This window comes from Pelodiscus sinensis, chromosome 2, assembly GCF_049634645.1.
Source record: "Pelodiscus sinensis isolate JC-2024 chromosome 2, ASM4963464v1, whole genome shotgun sequence".
Lineage (NCBI taxonomy): Eukaryota > Metazoa > Chordata > Testudines > Trionychidae > Pelodiscus > Pelodiscus sinensis.
The window spans coordinates 213,008,935-213,033,999 of NC_134712.1; the positions used below are offsets into that span (position 1 = coordinate 213,008,935).

The window sequence follows — 25,065 nt, forward strand, 5'->3', positions numbered from 1 at the left end:
CGAGGGGTACAGTTTTTCCAGGCCAGTAAGAAACCTTTTAACCACCGGGTTAGAAAAAAGGGAAACTCCTGCCATACCAACGTGGAAGGTGGAGAGAGATGCCACATGGACTTTGATAGAAGAAAAAGATAGAAAAAGATAGGCCACTAGACCGAAACTGGAAAAGGTAGTCAAGAATAGTTGGAATAGGAGCCGAGGAGGGGTGTACTCCTCTCCGGGACACTCAAGATGAGAAGTGCCGCCACTTGGCAGCATACGACCATCTAGTAGAGGGTTTCCTGCTACTGAGGAGAACCATCTGAACCTCTTGGGAACATTCCCTTTCAGGTTGGTTCAACCACGGATAAATCATACCACTAGGTGGAGAGATCAGAGATCCGGGTGAACCATGATCCCCTCGCCCCAGGGTTGAGTTAGCAGATCCCGGACTAGAGGGAGTGCTATTGGGTCCTGGACAAGCATGTCCACTAGTATGGGAGAGCCTTGGCAGGAAGGCTTCGCAGGCTCTCCTCACCGCCCGCATGTTTATGTGCAGGGCTCGCTCGGAGGGGGACCAAAGGCCCTGAGTTCTGTGCCACCCCAGGTGTGCTCCCCAGCCCAGGTCGGACGCATCGGTGACCAGCGTCATGGAGGGGGGCGGGGCATTGAAAGGAACCCCGCTGCATACCACAGTTTCCTGGGTCCACCATAGGAGGGAGTCTAGAATTTCTGTGGGCACTGTAATTATTGAGTCCCAAAGACCCCTGGACTAGCTGAAGGCCCTCGCCAACCACACCTGCAGGGCTCTCATCCTCAATCTGGCATAGCGGACCGTGTACGTACACACTGCCATATGTCCCAGGAGCCTGGAGCAGACCCGAGGGGTCGTGATAGGGGACCGGGTTAACCCCGAGATCAGCTCCACTATGGACAGGAACCTGCTCTTGGGCAGGAACGCCCTTGCCACCCTCGAATCGAGGAGGGCTCCCATGAATTCTATCTGTTGGGAGGGAGTCAGGGATGACTTCTAGACATTTATCATGAGTCCCAACCTTAGGAAGAGGGCTCTTGTGAGTGCCATGTGAGCTTCTACCTGCCCATACGAGTGACCTCGGATCAGCCAATCGTCGAGGTACAGGAACATGTGCATGCCTTGTTTGCGGAGATATGCAGCAACCACCGCCATGCATTTCGTGAACACCCTCGGTGCCGTACATAAACCAAAAGGGAGCACCGTAAACTGAAAATGGGATTGGGCCACCATAAACCTGAGGAACCTCCTGTGGCTGGGTCTGATCGCCACGTGGAAGTATGTGTCCTGGAGGTCGAGAGTCGCGTACCAGTCTCCGAATTGTAGCACTGGGATGACTGATGCTAAGGTCACCATTCTGAACCTGTGTTTTATGACCGCCTTGTTTATATCTCGAAGGTCCAAGATGGGGCAGACCCCTCCCTTCGGCTTGGAGACAACAAAATAACGGGAGTAAAAACCCCTTCCTCGCAGATGCGGAGGAACCTCCTCTATTGCTCCTTTTTCGAGGAGCACAGACACCTCCTGACACAGGATGTGTTCTTGAGGGGTGTCCCTTACTAAAAACGGAGAAGGGGGTTTTGAGGGCGGCAGACCTAGGAACAGGATAAAATAGCCTCCATTCACTATGTTCAGAACCCAGGCATCTGATGTTATTATGGCCCATGCCTGGGCAAAAAGGGATAGCCAGGCCCCAAATGGGGGGCCAGGGCAGGAGATTGGTACGGGACTCTCGAACAGGGCGTCAAAACTGGGGCTTGCCCTGATGGGAAGGACCGTGAGGACCTCCCCACTGGGCATCGGTTCTGGGGCGACGACGTCGACCCCTAGCGCTCTGAGGGTGCGCGGCCGCCCCGGAACCTCCACCGGAGGCCCGGGAGCGGCACCTCCAGTAATCCCCACGGGAGACCTGGGGCTGCACCCTACCCTGCTGCCTATAGGGCAGCTGTCGCCGCTGCAGAGCCGGCGTGTGAATGCCCAAGGACTTCAAGGTAGACCTTGTGTCCTTTAGGGTATGGAGCCTAGAGTCAGTGTGCTCCGAGAACAGAGCTTTGCCCTCAAAAGGCAAGTCCTGTATCGTATGCTGCACATCCGGGGGAATTCCCGAGACATGGAGCCATGCCCCCCCGACGCATAACGACACCAGCCGCCATCATGCGGGCTGCTGAGTCCACGTGCTCTCAGAGAATGAATTTTACACCCTAAGTATTACAATCCCTCCTGAATAGTGCTACATTTTACAGACATTCTCGACTAGCTACATTGCATAAATGACTGGAAATATTTAAAATGACTGTCCTCACTTAATTCTTCCTGTAACTTCACTGGCTGCAATGGCTTTCCACTAGGTGCATCTGACCCACTATGCTTAAAGGGAAGCAGTTGAAAATGTAGTCATCATCTGCAATAGTTTGGGAAAGTTTAATTATTCTTGACATTGGTTTGTATTGCACATTGTGACAGCTGACAGGTATAAATCAGGTAAGTTCATTTTCCTTTGGATCCATCCCAAGAGACAAAATGGGGAATAGTTCTTACTGGCCTATATGGATAGGAAAGTTTAGTATAACTTTGAAAGCTTTAATTGCCTGATTGTGAAGAGTTCTCTTAACAAAGTTTCATCTGTTATCATACTGTAGGCATTTTCTGGAGAATATGATTATTTTGGGAAAAAAGACATGAAAAAAGGAGCTAGTTATTATTTCATTCCTTTTTGACCTGGGTAGTTAGCCAAAATGTGGTGTCTAGCAGGTTGTTTTGGTTAGGAGGAGAAACAGATGATGCTGAAATCAGATATTTCTTGGATGAAATCCTGTTTATTTAAAAGAACATACAATGTCTTGATTCCAGCTCCTTTGCTCTCTGCTCCAAATCCCTTTTCAGCCAGCACTTAGCCCAAATGCTCTCTCATTCTCCAAACTATTTTTTAAGGTCATGTTCACAGTGGGGTTTTTTTTTTTTTTTTTGGCTGTAATTTTGGCATTCTGCTACTTCTACTTCTCTGATGGTTTTCCGGCTTCTCTCTCTCCCACGGACAACTGCTCCAACCCAACCAATCTTGTCCTCAGGGTTTATCAGATCACAGTGGACCTTGATCAGGACACATGGCTCAGCTTTTACTTGAGCCTCACCTGTGGCCTTGCTTTGCCCAGAGGCCTCTGCTGTTTCAGCTTTCTGGTTCTACAAGAGAGCTTCTTTGTGTTTACATCTAGCCTGAATGCAGGGGGTGGGAGGGTGGGGAGAGCAGCTCTTAAACCCACCAGCATAACTGGGAGTTAACCCAATTCACAACAATATATTTTGCTACAATAAGCTTATCTGCTCTCTTACTCGAACACATTTTAATAACCTATCTGTTCAGAGTGTGACTAGTCCACTCCAATTCATGTGAGGAAATGGGTTTTGCTCATGAAAGCTCATGATTCTATATATTTTGGTACATCTTTTAAAGTGCTACAGGAAGACTCATTTTTAAAGTTATAGAGTAACACAACTACCTCTCTGAGATTTTGTGATCTCCCTAATATTTAATTAACCTGGATTCCGGTTTGGTGCACTATCAAGTTCTGCTTGACAGTTGCAGCCTCTTCACATTGCCTTCCCTTGCCCTTCACATCAAGCGTAATCTTCTTGCAGCATTTTCAAAGCCAAAGGCCACCTTAAACCCTCACTTTTTGTCCACGTTCATCTTGTTTCACTCCACCTGCACTTTATCTTTTACAGCTTTTGTCTACTCTCATTTTCCATCCAACCTTAATTCCTCATTTTTGAATGATTGTCTTTGCAGCCTCAATGCTCATAAGATTGTTATTTTGGGTTTTAAGGTTGCTCGGTGCTTCCCAATATAAGAGCCTATCTTCAGCCATTTGTAATTTGGCCAAAATTTCATCATGCGGGCAGAACATTTCCATGATTGCTGTCTGCTTGAGGCTGAATTTTCCTGGAAAGTTTAATCTAAAACACTTGAGCTTTTTCTTAGAATGAAGTTAGAGGATAATAGATTTTTCCCACATTAAAAATATTCTTACAATTGTTCTATTGAAAAGCTGCAGTTCCCCCAATGCTTTGTCAGGTGGTGGCCTTCTACCAAGCCTGTGACATTCTTACCGAGTCTTGCCCCATTAGGTCTTTGAAAAAGAGCTCAGCTTGCAGGTGCCTAAGGAGCTGATGGAAGGAATAGCAAGGGGGGAGGTATGACCACACCACCTTTGCTGGCGGAAAGTGATGGTTTTGGCAGAAATGTTGGTGGTAGCCATGAAAATAGATGAGAAGAAAACTAGGGAATGGGGCAACAATTGCTGGAGAGCCCCCTGCCCCTCAAGGACAAAATCACTAGAGCAGAAGCCTCACTTGTGCCCAAGTGGGGGTTAGCTCTTAAGGGCAAGTGACAGGACTAGCCATCAGGGTGTTGAGGGAGAGGGAGCGATAAAAGCCTAGGGCTAGGAAAGGAATGGAGGCTAATTGCTTACACTAGATGGTTCAGGGGGGAGCAAATATGAACTGGGACCTGAAACATAAAGGAAGGGGAGAAGGGGGATTACAGTAAGGAGGGCAACTGGCTTCTCTGGCTGGACTGAGAGTGGAGGGTCTGTGTGGGGGCACAGGGAAGCAGGGCTGGGGGAGGCAGGCAAGCTGCAGCACGGGAGAGAAGGCATGCAAGCTTGGAAGGCAGCACATTACAAGGAGAGACAACAGCAAACCACAAAAGGAAGTGAACATGCAGTGGAGGGAATGAACCATAAGGAGAAGCTGCAAGGGAGGGGGCAGGCACAGGGACGGAAAGGAGGCAGAAGCCCAATGCAAGATGATGGGAGAAGGAAGTCAAAGGGGCACCATGCACATCCCAGTGGACCTGTAAACAAGGAATATGCCAATGAAGCTGCTGCAGCCCCAAGGCAGGCAGGCAAACAGCATGAGAGGTGGGGGGGTTGAGGGGGTGGAGGAAAGACTCCCTGCTGCTTCCCCTAAGTCACCAGTCGCAGCAGCCAAACTATAGGACAGCAACCCCCTGAAGCTGTAGGACAGCAACAGCAGCAAAAAGGTCAAACTGAGGTTGCACAGATGTGACTGCAACTTTAATGTTCTTAGCATGGTTCGCGTATGTGTTCTAATTAGTTGATGCACAAATTATTTGCCATAAATAAGTCTATCAGTTTGGTATACAGTCCTACATCCCATCCCCCTCTTATAATTTGGCTCGTTTACAGCAGCAAATTAAATGAAGCCAAAAAGACATTAACAGCTTGTATACAAAAAAAAAAAAAAGTAAAAATATTCAAGCTTCTTATTTTAACCATGCGGATGAAATTTAAATAGCTTTTCAACGATCCTTTCTGAACCAATTCTATTTACTCTGAGAATGCCTTGCTTTATGGATGATTCACTGTCACAGGAGACCGTGCTTTCAAAATGAACTGAACTGCAATGGTTTTTTGAGGAGGGTAAAAAATGGTTTAATTTAAGCCAAAGTTTCACATTCACATGCTGCTGCGGAAGTTTCGAATGGACTGTTGGGTGAGGTATAATTAATACTGTATGGGCTCAGCTTCAGGTGTCAATCCTATTTCTTTTGTGCTATGGAAGAGGAGAGAGGAGCCAAGAGTTATTCAGTCAGTGTGAAATATTAAAGTTCCAAAATTCTATTTAGACTATCAAATTCATTCTTCTACTGAATTCCTATGCACTTGCTCAAGCCCTTCTCTTTCCAAAGCAAGGTTAATACTAAAAGTGACCATCATCTCAGAATAGTGATAGAAATGTAGCCGTGTTAGTCTGGGGTAGTAGAAGCAAAATGCAGGACAATGTAGCACTTTAAAGACTAACAAGATGGTTTATTAGATGATGAGCTTTCGTGGGCCAGACCCACTTCCTCAGATCTGAGGAAGTGAGTCTGGCCCACGAAAGCTCATCATCTAATAAACCATCTTGTTAGTCTTTAAAGTGCTACATTGTCCTGCATTTTGCATCATCTCAGACACGTTCTGTCAGAGGAGTCTGACTCCTACGGTGCTTCCGTATCTACTGATATTCTTGTGCCATAAATTAAGGCGTTAACATGAAGCACAAGCCGGAGGCAGAAACTCTGACCATATCACATGAACGAATGTGCATTAAAATAGAATTCTGCCAAACCTAAGCTTAATACATGAGTAAAATATGGATTGATATGGGAAAGTCCCCCCCTAAATCTCACTCTTCAGACAAAGTTTTATTCTACTCAATTTAGTCTTTATCGTGATTTTTGTAGTATCCAAGCAACTTCTGAGAACCTAAGGATTTAGTCAGAAAACACCTGTGAGATGGGAGGATTGTCATTTTACAGCTACGGAAACAGGATCACCAGTCCCTCAGGTGGTATAATCTGCTGCAACTTCATTGCTGTCCATGGTGCTATGACAGTTTATAGAAGTGCAGGATCTGCCCCAAAGAGATACTCTGACTTGCCAAAGATCGCCAGGAGGCCTCTGAAAGTAGGGAGTAGAACCCAACTGATCTGAGTCGCAGGCCAGTGTCTTAGCCAGCACATCATTCCCATTATTACCTGGGAGCGAGGAGGGGAAAAGTATTATGAGAGAACTGTAATAATTTGTTGTAAACTACATACAGTAGTATGTTTTACAAACTAGCAAAGGAATTCTCACAAAACAGTTCATATTAGTGTACAGCATTTATTACCTTCCCATCATTTCTGGTCAATTTATTGATATGACAGTTTTGAAATAAACATACATTTAAAATCTATATGAAGACTATAGTCTTAATATTACAATATTGATTTGATGGTTTGCTCTCTTAATCCACATGCAAGGTTCATCATTAGAATATACTGTACATTTTCCCTCCCCTTTACATGTGTTCATAATAAAGCACAAGTTCCTAAGGTGGAAGGCAATAAGAACTACCACATTTTAAGTGGTTCTTTGACCAAAAATACACCAACTATATATTAAGCCAACGTGTCTCCTTGTAATTTTGATTTACTTACAGTATACAGTGTTGCAAAATATACAGAAGAACTAGCACAACAATAGTGTCCTTTTAGTACAGGAAAATAACCAAAGAAACAGAAAAGACTACAAGTTATAAAAGTTGTATTTGAGAATTATACACTGATTCATCAAAGGGTTTCCAACACAAATAATAGAGGCCATACACAGTATTTTTGTTAACAGAATCTCCTCAATCGTCCACGAGAGATTTGTTTGCATGCAGCATATTAACAGAAGAAGGTTCACATCACAAGAAAATGAACTTTCTCCAATTATCTTTTAGGTCTGTCTATGTCATCAATTGCTGCTAGCAGTTTCTGTCTTGCTTTTTTGTTGATATGGGATCCCAGACAAACATTCACCAGATTGATCAACTGCTTGGTGGAATATTCCTGGCCAAATAAAGCAGATCATTTTATATCAAACTGAATATAAATAACCAGACAAAATATGCAATTAAATAAAAAAAATTGATCAACTTTTCAATGTATAAAAATTCTTGGTACACATACACACAAATTTAAAGCTGCTAGCTTAGCCAGATCTGGATAATACTCATGTAGTAGTAAACAAAACAGTGTTTTGCTACATGGCAGATTATAATGGAAAATGCTTACAGTTTAAGAGTGTGTGGGACAGAAAATAATTTTTTGACTACTTAAACATCTTAACCCACTTAAAATGTATTTTCCATTCTTTTGAAAAAAAAATGCAAACTGGATAAACCTTTAATACAATTGCAAAAAAATTCTAAAGAAACAGTGACTAACAAATTAATGACCTGTTTCTTTTGACTTCTTACTTCCACTTGGCTTTTATTTAATATTTTAGCAATAAGACATTCCACATTAGTTTTACTAGATGGTGAACAAATTTTAAAAATATTGTAAACATTTTAATAGAATTCTTAATACTTGTAAAACAGATTTGCCAGAATTCCCCTTTATTTTGTTTTAAAGCAGATTGACTTCAAAATGTAAGCACCAGCAGATTCAAATAAGAATTATTCAATGTACGTTAACAAATGACAGCTTTCTAATTCTCACTGCTCAAGTTAGGTGAAAGCAATGCATTTGCCTAAGTAAAACAAACTTCTAGATAGACTTAAGTAATCCTGAAATACAGATTCAATGTATCATTTCAAAAGACTTTTCATCCTAACAGTGTGTGGCCCCAAACAATCCTGTTATTGATTGTTTAGACTGCATGAGCACCCAGTGTGCACTAGACATTATCAAAACAGAGACAAAGAAATAGCTAAGATAGTACTTTGGATTCTGGCCCAGCATTTCAGAAGAAGGAAAAAACTCTGTTTTCCCTCCTTTTTTTTTTTTTTTTTTTTGCTTTTGCTTTATTACTTAAGTCTTAAAATCCATTTGCAGAGACGGAGAAACTAAAATTTAGAGCCTAATTATAAACATTCATTTTTGGATGATTAATGTTTATGTTCCATGAAACTTATCAGATGTCTTAAACTTTATTAAGGGATGGAGGCTAATAATGGGACAGAGCTTTCCACAAAACTGGCTAATCTGCTTCCATTTGTTTCCAGAGCTCCACCAGCAGCACATAATGGACTTCTTTGCATATCACTACCCATTCTGCTCCTCCAGCCCACAGCTATTTAAAATCTGTTCCGCTGTGTGAACGATAGGAATTCACTCAAAAAGTCCCATTTGTCAAACTCTTTGCTAGGTACCTCATGATCCAAAATTGTGGAAGATGTTCCTAATTTTTTAGTCAACATATGGTAATTTTTCTTGATCATAATACTGTACCAGGTTCACTTCCTCAGAATACGCTGCTGTCTCTACTAACGAGGCTGGAATGAGCAGGCAGTGTTTGACTGAAACACCCCCAACAACCACTGATGATCATGCTGGGAGAGGATTCTGTTCACTCACTGATGAAATTGGCTTGTTAACTCACTTGGACAGGAGAATGGCTCTTTGAAGGGATGCCATTTGTAAAGTACTTCAGACAGAGCGCCAACAGGCTTAGAGGTGTGTATGGTTTTATAACTGGCCTGAGAATAACGTACATTCAAAAGTTGTCACGTTCCGTATGAGATGGAGGAATTCTGAAGAAATGTTGGACTCGCATAGTGTGTCAAGAATTAGCAACTGAAAAGCCCTAATAGATCATCCCATCTATCCTCCACCCTCACTAGTGCTAGTTTGTCCTTCAGCATACTTCTGTTAGTGTATTGCCCAGTTTGGTTATAAATGAAGGAGTTCTCAGCCCTTCCCAGGGAAATATACAACTTTTAGATTTGTCAGGAAGATTACCCTGATATTCAGCCAAAGTTTTCCCTTTCTTAATTGTATCCCCTTTCTTCTGCATATACACCCTTAGCCCTTTCTTAGCATTTCCTCTACTTCCTGTTCTGACCACTAAAATGTTTTAGACTTATGCAGTCACTATTTAGTCCACCAATCATATTTCATTGTTTCAATACTTCTTAAAGAACCACACCCTCTTCTTCCATCAGCTGTCTTTGCTACTTTGACAGCAGCATTCTATGACCAGTTGTAACAGACTCAAAAGGAAAAGGAAAGAGTTGCTACTGACTGGCTGTTACATCCCTGCCAAGTGAACACAGAGTGCTGTATTGGATGACCATGCACATCTGCTCTCCAGTCATCTTGTGTGAGAGTACCCAACGTGTTTTATTTTGTTGTCCATCCTAGTGGGTTAGGGGTACTTCAAATTACAACCATCAAGATGATCCCACATCCTTTTAGTTGGGGAAAGGCTGGCACTGGGCCAGCATGGTGGAGACCGTCAATGTCTCCTTAAGGTCAACACAGAACCATTACGTTGTAAAAGGCTGCGTGGGACCTTTCCCCAGGAATCCAACTTTTAATGTTGACAAGTTTACTAACTAGTGACAGGCCTATTTCTAACTCCAGATATATGTAAAGGTTACTGAGCAGGTGGTGGTGAGACAACAACAGTTTGTGGCATCCTCAGATGTCCTCGACACTGGCAATAAGGCTTTATAATTGGGAGTGAAGTAGTAGAACCACACTGGCAGTATTATTTGGCCTTCACTGCCTAATAATGGATACAGGGAAAATGTCTGTACACATTCAAACATAACTGCCATCTAGGGCATCATTAATTTGAAGGGTATTTTAATGCATCCGTGAACTGCATGGCTTGAGTAGCACGTACCTCTTTGCAGGATTGTAGGGAGCCAGTGTGGGCTCCCTCTGAGCCAGAGGCTGAGGAGCCACTCTCTATGCCTGTGTAGGCAGAGGCAGACCAAGCTTACTCCACCCCTAGGAAGTGGAGGAATGGAGCAGGAAGTATAAAAGCAGGGCCTCCATTGGGGAAGAAGTCAGACACAGGCTGCTCCCTCCAGACTCTGCTGTTAAACGCAGGGAAGGAGAGACATGTGCCCTGCTCACTGCCACACGCTGACCCTGCTGTCGAACCAGGTGTCACCCTGGACTTTTAGAGGCCCAAGGCTGAGGAAGAGCTGGAGGGACTACCAGCGGCTAAGTACCCAGACAAACCTGAGGAGCCTGATCAGTAGCTCGGGTAGGAAGCAGTCAAGGGGGAGTTAGTTTGACAGTTTTGTGGCTTAACAGATGGTCAATGTGTTGTGGGAGGATCCCCACTGATGTGGTGGTGAGACACCGCACCACTGTTAGCGAGCTGGGCTGCCAACCCCTACCTGATATTCCCCTCCTCCTACAAACCCACACCTGATATTCCCCTATCCTTGCCAACCCACACCTGATATTTGTTTAGTACTCATCATTATGAAATGTGGACAGCTCTCCATATTGTCTATCTGTGAGTATGTGTTTCTATGTATTAAAGAATTCTAATAGAAAATTATGACACTTGAATACAAAAAATGACTGAAGCATATCTGATGATCCAGGTGTACAATGTAAAATCAGTACACACACTAGCCGTGAGCATATTACATAGAATATAGTATAATTAATGTGATACCACCGACCATGAAAAAAAATCCTCATGGTAAAAAAATATACCAAAATTTAACTCTTACCCTATGCTCCTTGATCCAGCGCTCCATATCATTTTCAGTCAGATAGTAAGCTTTAATGTAGGTCTCCACAAATTCCTTATCCGGAATGGGCCTAATGTCTGTTAGCTTTTCTAGCTTCATTAAAAACTGTTGGAAGTCCAACTGCATCAGGGCACGCCCTTCATTGCTACACTTCTTGACATTGGCATAACTAAAAGGGGTAACAAGTGAAGAGAAATGACTTCAAGGCAGTGAACAATATCTGGGATTCATTAGTATCTTTGTCCTTAACACCATAAATGTGGACACAACTATGGTTCTGATTCGAGGGCTAAGAGTTCTCTCCCTCGGTCTTCCTGATGCAAAATTAGTTTCACTGTTTATTGTTTTATTACTGTGGCACCTAGAAGTCCCACTCATGGATCACTGAGCTTTACAAACAGGACAGACAAACAGTCCCTGCACCAAAGAGTTTATCGTGTAAAGATTAGACAAGAGACAATAGGCGGGTACATACAGACAAAGGGGAACACCAGGAAAGACTGAAACAGTATTAGCCAGTATGATAGCCAGTGGTCTCAGCACATGAACAGCTTAACCACTGTTAAAGGTTGGGTTTTTTTTGGGGGGAGGGGGGGAGAGGGAGTTGTTTGGGTTCTTTTGATAGGCATCATGGGAAAAGCAAACTATATGGCAAAATCTGGAGGAGGATAATGTGGTAGCTTCAGAGATATTTACAAGAGACCTCCTCCAAGTGTAGAGGGCAGCAAGGGAGACACCACAAAGGTGCCAAGAGGGTGATGGAGGGTGGCACAGTGGGCCAGTCAGACGCAAGAGTCAAGATGTTTATGTTGCATGAGAGATGAGAGGTAGGGTAGCGATAGGTGATGAAAATGAAAACATACAACTTACGTTTGATGTAACAGCAAAGCAGCAACCAGTGGAAGGATTCAAAGAGAGGGTAACATGGTCAAAGTAACAGTCTGGGAAAATGGTCCTTACAGCAGCAATATGAATGAATTCAAGACAGGCGAGACTAAAGCATGGGTTTAATCTGAATGGAAGAGACAGAAGAGACTAAGAAGTTAAGGAGAAGATTAAGGATGAGATGAGAGTGGGTGTTAAAGGAGATTAGGAGATGGGTTGTAAGTTGGTGTCACTGGGCCAAGTGGAGGGTATTAAAGGAGAATAGACAAGAAACTTTATATGAGACGGGGAAAAGGAGGAAAGTGTTGCAGGAGGGGAAGGAGGAAAAGGAAGGTCATGTCATATTTTGCCAATTTTCTCTTAAAAGAAATCAGTGGGATCCTGTGCAGAAAGAGAAATGGAGGCAGGAGAAGGGGATAATTTGAAGGGATAACGAAAGGCGGCAAGAAGGCAGCTGGGATTGCAGGTGTGGGATTCAATTAATTGGAAGAAGTAAAGTTGTTTAGCATGGAAGATAACAGAACTGAAAGACGAGAGAATGAATCTGCAGTGGAATAAATCAGCCTGGTCATAGGATTGCTGCAAGAGATACCCTGCAGCATAAAAGGAGGGGGATGATCCAGGGCTGGGGTTTAGCTGGGAAAACTTGTGATGGGAAGAAGAGTTATGGGTGGAAGACAGGAAAGAATGGAGAGAAACAAGTCATACTGACAAAGCAAAGGGACAGAAGGGCAGGAAGGAGAGGGCTGAGAGCAAATGAGACATCAGTGCTGTAAACTGGAGTCAGGGAAATGCTGATTGAGACAGTATGAGGGTGAGGTTGATGGACAATGCTGAAAGAGGCCGTGTAATAGAGAGGGGATGACCAAATCAAGTGAATGGCTTTTTGGTGAATGGGAGAATTAAATCAGGGCAGCAGGCCAAATGAGGTGGTGAGAGTGAAGAGAGGTGGAACTATGGGATCAGATGGGTCATTAACATAGAAGATGAAGTTACAGAGGATCAGATAGGAGATTGCAAGGTGAGGAAGAGAACATCAGGTGCTGAAATCAGAAAGGAAGACTGATAGGGAGGAGCTGAGTGGGCACTGACAGAAACATGGAGGGGTCAAGGAGAGAGGAGTTAGATGCAGTGGTGTTCAAAAGAAGAGGGATAGGGGAGGAGGAAGGGAGAGATTGGAAGCAGAAGGATTGGGAATGGTGAAGGCCAACATTCCCACCACAGTCTCATTGGGGTAAGGATTGGTCTCTCTAAACAATGACACCTGAAGAAGCAATGTCAAATGCTTGAAATAAGCTATTCCAAAAGAAATACTCTGAAATATCTTATTTTGAAATAGCATGTCTAAAGTACAGGGATGCCTCAAAACTAGTTCAAGGCAGGCTTCCCTAATGTGGATGTGCAACCTCGATTTAGAGCTCTAAGAGGCACTGGGGAGTAGCTACTTTGAATGGCCTGGGAAGGAGCTATTTAAAAATACCAGCAGTGGAGCATCTACACTTCTTCTATTTCAGAATAGGTGTTATTCCTCATGGAATGAGGTTTACAGAAGTCAGAATAAGCCACCCATTATTTCTAATATCATTTCGAAATAACGGACTTGCTATGTAGATGCTCGCATTGTTATTTCAAAATAATGGCCGTTATTTTGAAATAACACTGCTGTGTAGATGCACCCTCAAAGCTAAGAGATGAAGGTTTGTGGATGACTGTGGTCCTCCTAGAGGTGGAGTGGATGTTCCAGGGGTAGCTAGAAAATGAGAGGATATAGAAGGATTGGCATCCGGATAGGACAACGGGTATGAGAAGAGCTTTCATGGCAGTGGCAGTAATGGGCATGGAAAATGGAGAGGACTGGTAGGGAGACAAGCCCTGAGCTGAAGAAAAAGTCACCAGAGGTGAAGATAGGAAGATGCAGATGTGGGGCCTAGGTTTGTGCTGGAAAAAGATCAAGTTAGAAAAAGGAGTGGATGGTGGTGGTGAGAACTATAAACAGGTGAGGGTACTGAGGAAGGGAAAATAGAGCTAGCAAGAAGGAACGGAGGAAGGCAGATATCATGATGCAGAACAGAGGTATTTTGAAAGCCATGAGGGAGTGGACAAGAACTCACACAAATCAAAATGTCAGAAGACATGCTCTTGGCCCCACTGTCAAATACAAGCTAGCTGCCTCAAGTACATGCACAGCCCTTCAATCACAGTCTCTGTTGAGAGTGGGGGGAATGCCTGAGACACTCACTTGTCTTCCTATCTCTTCCTATCAGAAACAATAGTGGATGAATGGGTTGGAAGCTTCTTGCTCCCATCACATCTTAGTGGCACCACTAGATTGGTCTTCAGGATGGAATTCTGTCAGCAAGTGCCCATTCCTTTCTTCTTCCTTGCTTGGGCATCATCGGATGGAAGCACAGCAATCTGGCTACCATTACAGTATATATTTCTATGAGATACTATTCTGTGTTGATCTTTTTTCCTCACTATTTTGCTGAAGTATGGTCCACATAAACTATTTGAGAAAAGGATGTGTCTTATTTTATGTCCACTGTTTTGGACACTGGACAGTGCCAATTGTCAGTAACAGCCACATATTTGTACATCCTCAAACCTGATAGGATATTTTAAGGACCAATCCTATAATGAACTCCATGAAGGCAAGTTCCTGTGCCTATGAAGAGCTTTGCTGCCATCAATGAAGCTATCACATGCAGGTGCAGGAGCTCAAAGTGGAGTTCATTATTTTATAAAAACTAAGGCAAACATTGCCATTAACAAAGTATTTAGTGAAGACTAATGTTACAGAGGCTTTAATGGACCACTTACCCTTCCACAATAGTTCTATTGGCTAGTCGTATACAATGCTCCCAAAGAATATTTGACACTGGCAATGGAATACGGACTCTTTTAGACACCTCATTCAACCTTCTGTTAAACTGTTCAAATTCCTGGTCAAATAAAAGAATATATTGTTCTATGAGCATAAAAGAAGGATTACATAGTGCATTTATTTAGCAAGGGAGGAAAGATGAAGAGAGATGAACCAGACAAGGTGTAGGAGAGAACATAAGGAAGCAAGACAAAAGAAAACAAGAGGTGCTTAATGTAAACAGGTTACACTGATAAATACAATAACAACATCAAGAGCATGCAACTTTCTTTTCATCTACTGGTAAATCATTTACAGAACTTCTTAAACTTCTAAGTGTGGATTTAGCGGCTTCATTTTAGACTCTGAAATGTAAAAGTTCTGTTCCTAATACAGTAAACTTCCGATAAACCTTTAGGACCCAGGGGGTGCAGGATTATCAGATATCCCAGACTATAGGAAGGGGGGGGCTATGAGGGGTCTGGGGCGGAGTGGGGGGGATGCACCCCTTGGCACTGTGGGACCAACCCGGCAGCACCCCAGCTGCTCTGCCCCAGACTTCCCCAAGTCAGCCGCTGCTGAAACTGGTCAGTTTCAGCAGCGGCTGACTTGGGGAAGTCTGGGGCAAAGCGGCTGGGGTGCTGCTGGGTTGGTCCCATAGCGCCGAAGGGCGACGCTATGGGACCAACCCGGCAGCACCCCAGCAGCTCTGCCCCCAGCTTCCCCGAGTCAGCCGCTGGTCAGTTTCAGCAGCAGCTGAATCGGGAAAGCCGGGGGCAGAGCAGCTCCAATCGTCCAGCTGCCCGGAGCACTTCCAGGTTCCAGATGGTGCCAGACCATCAGGAATGCCGGACCACTGGAGTTTTACTGTATTATGAAACCCAATCGAAAACCAGCACAAAAACTCCAATTACGATATCTTAATTCCTAATAATCTACCAACTAATTAACTGTGTCACCTAACTCTGAAAGAGTAGAAAGGAAATGTCATGTCATATTTTTCATTCGCAGTGAACATTTGACACCAGATAATTCCAAATTACTTTAAAAGTTTTACCCATCCATGACTCTTCATTCACCACTGAAGTCAAACCAACTCTGGGTCAGCACACAGCTACACTATGCAACACTGTAGGTTGATAAGTACAGAGTTACTAATATTCACCATCAATGGCTATCTGGTGACTTTGGTGAAAGGAGCTGTAGGTCTCATGGTGGTTCTCAGGAAATAAGTGGCTCAATTTTTTTTAAATCTGCTAATATTTGCACCAAGTGTCAGGTTCATAAGCATTAAAGAAGCACTGACTGAACTATCCCACAATCCCAGAGTTAGTTTTTTCATGATCAGCCCTGATGTGGTTGGGTGGGGAAAAGCTTGACAGCAGCTGCTCATACTATTCTTAATCTGAGGTTAAATAAGGGGTTTGTTCCGGGGCTGTTAATTAGCGCATCTTACAAATGCAAACAAATTAAGAAATAAAACTACAGAGGGAATTTTAGTAGAGAGACTTAAATACACACAACTGGTATTTGGCTAGGACAAATGAGCTAAAATAATTTCCACAAGAGCAACTGAGGCACCAAAACATTTTCCCCTTAAATGGCAAAGTATCTACACTCACAAATGCAGAAATGAGTATTACTCCATACTAGTGAAACATCTGGGAAGAAAACAATTAATTTATCTACTCTCCTTAGAAGTATACATACACAGTGAATAACTGGGTAGAGACATCTTCAAAATCTGTTGGCTTCATATCAGGGAAGGGGTGGGCAATAATTTTTGGTGGGAGGCCACTCCAAGTGGTGAAGGGTTGCACTTTTCTGTGAAGGAGATGTGGGGTCTAGGGTGGAGGTTGGGTGCAGAAGGGTGCACAGGGTAAGGGACTGGGGTGCAGGAGACAGTGTGAGGTCTGAGAGGGAGTTTGGATGAAGGAGAGGGTTGTGACCTGGGTCAGGGGACTTGGATGTAGGGTATTGGTGCAGGAGAGGATTCTGGCCTGGGGGAGGGGCTCCAGGAGGAGAAGCAAAGTCTGAGAGGGAGATGTGACGTGGGAGAAGGGGAAAAGGAGGTGCAGACTGCAGAGGGTTTGGATGGTGATTGGGGCAGGAGACGGGGGTGCAGGGTCTGGGAGGGTGTTTGGGTACAGGAGGATTCTGGCCTGGGAGAGGAGTGTAAGAGGGGGTACATGGTCTGGGAGGGAGCTGTGACTTGGGGCAGAGGGTTTGGATGGTGACCTGGGGGAGGAAGTTGGGATGCAGGAAAGACAAGGGTGCCGGAGGCAGGCTCTGACTGGGAGGCGCTTACCTAAGGCAGCAGCCCTGCAGCACCTCCCCCCCAACCAAGGCAGGCTGGGATCCCTGCCTACTGCAGGTCCAGAACACTTAAAACTGCAGGCTTGTTCCCTCCACGTGGCTCTCAGCTCCTGGAAGGGAAAGAGGCTTGTGCTACCCCCATCGTCCAGGTTGTTTCCAGCCTATAGGAGCTGAAGACTGGTCCGGGGGCCAGGAGATCACACAAAGCCTCCTTCTCTCTGCAGAGCAGAGAGCCACATGGACTATGCTTTAAACCACAGTAGCTGCATGCCTTGAGAGTCCCAGCAGTGTGGTCCACAGGATGGATCTGGTGACTTGGTGGGCCAGATCCAGCCCCCGGGCCACATTTTGCCCAGCCCTGTATAAGATTCTCAATATCAGTGCTTGTAAGATGACAACCAGTAGAGGTAGAAAAGAGTTCTCTCTTAACCATTAAATAATCACCCAAAAGCTACACTATGCAAACTATTTTTAGGTCCATAATGCAGAGGCCGAAAATGAATAATATTGCCTTTATTTTTGTCCTGAGGGTCAAATACAGCAGCAATTCTGTGGTTTATGGAAGCTATTCCACTTCTGAAACATAAGCAGAAAAATTCCCTTAAAAGAACCCAGTCAAAAATAAACAGGACATAAAGGCAAATTGCAAAGATTTATACTCTTCTTACACTGCTATATTCTCACTTTTTTCCAGTTAATGGAGAAAAGTGTAGAGATGTCTGTTACAATGTGTAGATGCCACATTTTTATAAACTACATACCAGATTTCACAATTCACCAGATACAAAGTCTTCCAAATTTTCTTTAACAAGCTGAGAAATGCTTCTGACATTAACACTCTAATTACTATCTAAATACTCATATAATTTAAAAAACTGTTACTCTGAATATATATTTAAAGCAAAGTATAAATTATGCTGTGCTATACGTGGGAGGAACTCCTTCTGAGCACTAACACTAGCTTATATGTAATAAAGAGCCTTTGGCCATTAAGACACCCATTTCTCATCGGCATTTAGAGGAAGTTGGATGCTTAACTTACTTATGTTCCTTTTAAAATCCAGCCTGTATCTTTACATTAATATCGGATATATACATATTCTTGCCCTGTCTGTAAGGGACCAAGCAGATCATCTTATTTTTTTTACGGTTACTTGCAGGACTGGTTTGCCCTACAGGATCTATGGTAAATGTCTGATGACATAAGCCCTCAAAAGAATAATCAAATACACTAGATGTTTCCAGGAAAATATTCACCTTTAAAAGAGAATCAACATATATATTGTGTTGTGACATGATCTCCTTCACATCCCATTTCACATTAGCCATGAGGAGTAGCATCTGTTCATAATCAATAGCTTTAGCAGCTACAATCCAGTATATTGGTTTTCGTAGTTCATTGGCAGTTGACACAGTCTGAAAGAAAAGATAAACAGAATTAGGTGTAACAGAACTTATTGCTATGACAAAGTAATGTGTGACAATATCATGCAAACACCCACACAATATAGCACAAATTCGGAAATTTCAGTTTAAAAATGAATAGTGAATGGCAGAAATCTGACCTGAGAGTAGAATTGCTGGAGAAAGGGTTTCTTGGCGGCAGGCATCACAGCATCAAGATGCGACTGAAGGAACTCAAACTGCTCAGCCAAAAATACCCTAAGGAAGCATATACAATTAATTGTAATCTGAGTACAATATTTAAGAGGCATCTACTTTTCAATTCTTTACAGTAAATGCTCTTGCAAGTAGTCCAGACATAAAAGCTTATTTGAAAGCTTTTAGCTTTAAAAATATCCCCCTTCCCCCCCAATTTTATGTCATAGTATGTTAGGCACTCCTAACTCAATATTTTATACTTTTGCTCCTTTTCATTCCCAGGTGTTCATGGTAGTTCACACATAAATCCTAATCCAAAGCCAAATGAAGTTAATGGAAAGATTTTCAAGAATTTCAGTGCTTTGGATAAGGCCAAAATCCTTGCTACTTCCCCTCCTTTTCCCAACCAAGCAAAAAAAAAAAAAAAAGTCTATATTGCAAAAATGCAAGCACACATTTATTTTGGTTGTATCTGTAGTAAATTAACTAACTCCAACTTCTCTTTCACACATTCTGCAAAAGGCTAAAAGCACTATACATTGTCCCTGACATACAGGCAGTCCCCGACTTACGTGGATCCGACTTACGTCGGATCCCTAGATACGAACGGGGTGAGGCAACTCCCGCACATGCGCAGCAGCATTCCCGGGGCTCGCTCACCTGGGTCCTAGGATCCTCCTTCTCCTCGGGCCAGCTCCGACTGGGGTCCCGCAGAGCTGCCGGGCAGAGGAAAAGTGCCTCCCCACGCCCCCGCTGCCAGCAACAGGCTGCCCCCTCCCCTGAGCAACAGGCTGCCGAACAGACAAAAGCAGCCTCTCTGCCCCTCCTCCCCTCTATACATGCCGGGCTCCCGGAGCGCAGCAGCGTCCCTGGGGCTCGCTCACCTGGGTCCTAGAATCCACCTCCTCCTCCTCTTCGGCCGGCTCCAACTGGCCTCTGCCTGCAGCAGCTGGCCACAGGGACAGGGATCCCGCAGAGCTGCCGGGCAGAGGAAAAGTGCCTCCCCACGCCCGCTGCCCCCCCCCCCCCCCCCCCGCGGCCTCGCATCCTGCACGCCTTCCCCCTCCCCCTCTGCCAGCAACAGGCTGCCCCCTCCCCTGAGCAACAGGCTGCTGAACAGCAGACAAAAGCAGCCTCTCCGCCCCTCCTCCCCCTATACATGCTGGGCTCCCTGGGCAAACAAAGACTCCACCAAAACAAAGTGCTGGCCTCATTGTGTTAGCAAAAAAAGGACCCTCCTCCTAGAACCCTGGGTGGTGTGTGGAAATAAAGCTATTAGCTCAAAGCATGGTGCAGAGCTGTTTGGTATTTGATGAGTTACTCCTTTAGTCCTGAGTTTGTCACAGGGACAGAAATAGATGTGAAATCTTCTGAACAGGGGAACAGACAGCAAAACAAACATTAGAGGGGAATTAACCTTTCCCTATGCTATCCAAAACTAAAAAAAATGTTTGGCTAGAGTTTCCCCTACAATATGTACCAGTTCCGACTTACATACAAATTCAACTTAAGAACAAACCTACAGTCCCTATCTTGTACGTAACCCGGGGACTGCCTGTAGTCAAAATAGTCATGTTTCCAAAAGTGTTTTCAAAATTCTGTTGGAAAACTGTTGAGTCGCGGACCTTAATTTTCAAAGCTAAATGAAGTCAAGAAAAAACCCCTCAAAGAAGAAATGCTTTTTCTCTTTGGAAAATATTTGCATTTTAAGCATATTTCCCCCTTAAGAAATATTAATGCAAAGAAAAATTCCCACTGGAACACTTTTCTGGCTTTTCCTTGCTATTTTTCAAAAGAACTATTCACATTATGAGTTAGTCAAATTACATAAAGACCATAAAAACTAAATTAAATTAAAATTGTTTTCAGAATAAAAAAACATTTAACTACTGCACATAAACTGATAGATGTGGGTTATTAATCTAGAACAACAACATGATTTTAGTCAATATATATATAAACAAACTTTCAAGGATTGTCTCCTTTTTCACTGAAAATACCACTATTATTGTTGTTGTTGTTATTGTTGTTATTATTATTAAAATATATGCCATGATCCTGAAATAATTTTATATCAAATATTTAGTAGTGAACCACATTTATATCTTTAACGGTACATTATCAGGCCAAAATCTTCCAAGGACATTGGCTTTTACAGAAAAAGAAGTTTCTTTTCCACTCATTTCCCTCTTATTTCCACTGCAAATATTTTTAATTAAACAAAAACAAACAAAAACCTTCTCACTGTTTGCAATCTAAACACTACAGCATTTTGCTAATGCATTAGAAAATGGAACTGATTAAGGGCGAACCAAAAAGCCTCTGACTTCAATGATAAGGTTGAGATTAAAGCAAAAAATAAACAAAGCCACTAAAAATAATGAAAAGATCATTTGTTTTTAAATTTTGTTTGCCTGCAAGATATTACTAAATAAAGTACAGGAATCATTTTTTCATATTTCTCACCTTACTTTCTAAAATTCTAATCACTTCAACTATAAATAAATCACTTCACTGAAGTATGTGATTATCTTTTTATAATTAATACAATTCTTCCATATACTATATGAAACATCCCAAACTTAAGTGAGCATCCCATTTTACTACAATGCAGAAAACTTTAATTTTAGATTTTATTTGAATATTACGGATGATTCAATCATCCTATTATTTTTAAAACCAAGACTGAACATTCTTCTAAGTATACTAGGAGTCTGCGTCTCCTGCTTGCTATGCTCGCCAACCCCTCCTCTTGCAGGGGGGGCAGACAACCCCAGCTCTCCCCCTAGCTACCCGGGGAGGGCCGTGCTGCAGCTGTGCCAGCCCAGGCCCCTTCTTCACTCCCCGCCTAGGCCCCTGTGCCAGCTCAGGATCCTTCCCCCGGATTCCCAGCTGCACTAGCCCGGGCCCTTTCTCCCCACCTCCACCGCGCCAGGCCCAGTCTTGCTCTCAGTATCTGGGCAAGACTGGGCTGCAGTTGCGCCATGCCAGGCCCAGACCATCTCCTGGTGTCTGGGGAAGGCTGGGTCGTGGCATGCCAGTCCCAGTCTGGCCCTGCTCCCAGCGTCTGGGGAAGGCCAGGCCATGGTCATGACACACCAGGCCAACCCTGCCCCCAGCGACCAGGGAAGGCGAGGCTGTTGCGTGCCAGCCTGGCTCTCCATGTGGTTGCCAGAGAGAGCTGGGCTTGCAGTGGGTAGAGATTGGCTCCCAGGGCTTTGCCTGCCCGTGCCTATCCCCTAGCCTCTGGATGCTGTGATGTGATGGCGTCACTTTGTCATCCCACAGGAAAAACTTTAGATAGATAGATAGATAGATAGATAGATAGAGAGAGAGAGAGAGAGAGAGAGAGAGAGAGAGAGAGAGAGAGAGAGAGAGAGAGAGAGAGAGAGAGAGAGAGAGAGAGAGAGAGAGAGAGAGAGAGAGAGAGATTCCCTAGTTTAACAACAAATTATTTGATTAGCAAAAAGCTGACTGAACTTCTACATAACACAAATTGAGGAATTTCAGACTAGGTGAAAATATTGGTTCCATCAGATGTTAACACGTATCAATTAACGTACTTATAATTTATCTGAAAAAGAGCAATCTCTGCATCATCTTTATGACTAAGATGACCTTCTCAAAAAGACAGACAGTGACCATAATTATTTAAACTCTTCATGTAACTTACAAAGATTCCGTGGCTACCACTCTCTCTGCCAAACCATACAAAGTATTGCCAGCTGTTAAAACTACCAGATGACTGAGATGTGGGCTTGGCACTTTCTCTTTTCTTTCTTCGACAGCTGTGAGGGTACCAGTGGTATCAGCAGAGACCTCCTAAAATGAAAATTTAAAAGATTGGAATACTAATCAATTGTAAAATATGAAATGTTAGCATCAAACAAGAGTTTGAACTAAATTTGAAAACTAATTGTCTCAGGGTATGGGTGTTAAGCTATAAAGCCTCTGAATACTAGGTTGAAAATGAAATCCAGTCCAGATCAATAGTGACCATAGTTATTACCATTAAAATCTGAAGAAGTTGGTTGTGTCCATGAAAGCTCATGATACCATCTACATGTTTTGTTAGTTTCTAAGGTGCTAAAAGACTATTAATTTTTTTAAAAGTTTTATCAGTAGAATGTTATTTAGTATCCCAGACTTGTCTCAGTCCCATTCCTAGTGGACCAATACTCAGACCACAGAAACAAATACATTTTTACACTAAATGCTGCAGTTTTATCCATACACACTTTGACTTAACTGACTAGAGAGTGAACCAGCTTCTCACTCCTAGAGACCATCCGACTTTAGACATGAGAAGGAAAAGTGTTGGGAAGCTGACACTGCTGCTGCCTGAGCTGTCTGTCCCTGTTTGGTGGATAAATGAGGGAGTTCACTCTTAAGGTTGTGATTTTCACCTGTTACAAAATTTACGGTCTTTTGAAAATTATATTTTTTTAAAATAATTTGACCTTATTCTGTAGGAATTCCCATCCTGCAGAAATCTCATCTTCATATTACTTAAGGGGGGAAAGCAGAAGAAAAATACTTTGCTCATATAAGAGTGTAAGTAGTATTCACCAAATTTCTCACTACAAAGCAGGATGCTCAGCTGGTACCGGACTCAAGACAGGAAAATAGTTATACAGGTATCTAATTGCAAAATTCAGGGCCTGCTTAAACTGGGACACTCAAGAAAACTAATCCAAATCATCTTTCAAAGTGGATTTGTAACCTTAATTGATTTTATCTCATTCACAATGTGAACTAAACTAGATTTAATTAAGACCACTTTAATTGTGAATCAGAGTGTCCAGACAGGGGATTAAAGTAACATAGCAAGTTAGGGATAATGTAGGCAAAAAGCTGCAATTTTATCAAACACAAAAATATAAACAAATAAAAGGAAGGAAATGAATATAGTCTTTGTAGTACAGGGCAGCTATGACTGACTGGACCTACCATGAGCCACACTTTATTCTAACAGAATCCCCAAGATGAAGATGGCTATGCAAACAGAGATATCTCTCAGCCCACCTAGGTCTAGACATATGCAGCTTGGACCACAGTCTACACTTGCCCTGCTACTGGGGTATATGCGTTAGAACTACTAGGGAGACTGAAGAGAGTCTCTGCCAGTTAGTGGTTTGGTCACAGCTACCCACTGAAAACCCACACTTCTGTAAGATTCCCTCCCTACCATGCAAGCCTATAATGTTGAGTAAGTTATCTATCCTACAACATTTACATATATCTACAAGTTGTATACTCCCATAAATGTACTATAAACAGGTAGAAATCTGAGAGTGATTCTGGCTGAACTCAAACCAGACATATACAGGCAGTCCCCGAGTTACGCGGATCCGACTTATGTCGGATCCGCAGTTACGAACGGGGCCCGTCTCCCTGGTCTCCAGCAGACCAGGGAGAGGAAGCAAAGCGGCGGAGCATGCGGGCAGGGAGGGACAAATCTGCAGGCCAGGGAGAAGGGGAGCAAAGCAGAGCAAAGCCGCGGAGCCCGAGGGCAGCAGGACAGCCACGGCGCGTCTGGGCTGTCCCGCTGCCCCCGTGCTCCACGGCTTTGCTCCGGACGCCTGTGGTACAGCAGCTGGGGCGCTGCCGGTTGGTCCCGTAGCGCCGCTCTGGGAGCTACTGGACCAACCCAGCAGCACCCCAGCTGCTCTGCCCCAGGCGTCCTGATTCAGCCACTGCTGGTCAATTTCAGCAGCGGCTGAATCAGGACGCCTGGGGCAGAGCAGCTTGGGTGCTGCTGGGTTGGTCCAGTAGCGCCGAGGATCGGCAGCGCTACTGGAGCAACCCAGCAGCACCCCAGCTGCTCTGCCCCAGGCGTCCCCAAGTCAGCCGCTGCTGAAACTGACCAGTGGCTGACTACAGGAAGCCCCTGCCCCGGGCTTCCTGGAATCAGCCGCTGATCAGTTTCAGCAGCAGCTGACTTGGGGATGCCTGGGGTTCTTAAGTTGAATCTGTATGTAAGTCAGAACTGGCGTCCAGATTCAGCCACTGTTGAAACTGATCAGTTTCAGCAGTGACTGAATCTGGACGCCAGTTCCAACTTACATACAGATTCAACTTAAGAACAAACCTACAGTCCCTATCTTGTACGTAACCCGGGGACTGCCTGTAATGCCAACTAATAAACCTGTGTGTGCAATTATTGCAATGAGAATAAGGCACACAACCACTCAAATTCCCATCCAGACTTTAGGGCCATAGATAAAATGGTAAAGTAACCCTACTAGTAACCACTGTGTTCACTATTATCTCCGAAAGCTAATTATTTTTCTCCAATAAAGAGTACAAAAGGAAGAGAGGCACTGTTATTGGTTCCTGGAGAAGCTATGGT

General features: G+C 43.7%; 1 protein-coding gene across 4 annotated transcripts in view; it reads right to left on the reverse strand.

Moving 5' to 3' along the window:
* Positions 1–6,658: 6,658 nt before the first annotated feature.
* VPS50 (VPS50 subunit of EARP/GARPII complex) overlaps positions 6,659–25,065 on the reverse strand; it is a 174,964-nt gene continuing 156,557 nt past the window's right edge. For 3 of the 4 annotated variants that reach the window (XM_075922362.1, XM_006114479.4, XM_006114480.4), the window contains 6 exons: positions 22,387–22,535; positions 18,677–18,773; positions 18,369–18,527; positions 14,753–14,874; positions 11,027–11,216; positions 6,659–7,391 (listed from right to left, as the gene is read on the reverse strand). In XM_075922362.1, coding sequence (XP_075778477.1) covers positions 7,272–7,391; positions 11,027–11,216; positions 14,753–14,874; positions 18,369–18,527; positions 18,677–18,773; positions 22,387–22,535 — 837 coding nt within the window. In that variant the 3' untranslated portion in view covers positions 6,659–7,271. Of the gene's footprint in view, positions 7,392–11,026; positions 11,217–14,752; positions 14,875–15,474; positions 17,688–18,368; positions 18,528–18,676; positions 18,774–22,386; positions 22,536–25,065 lie in introns of those variants that run through there. The other variant, XM_075922363.1, reaches the window with a different exon arrangement.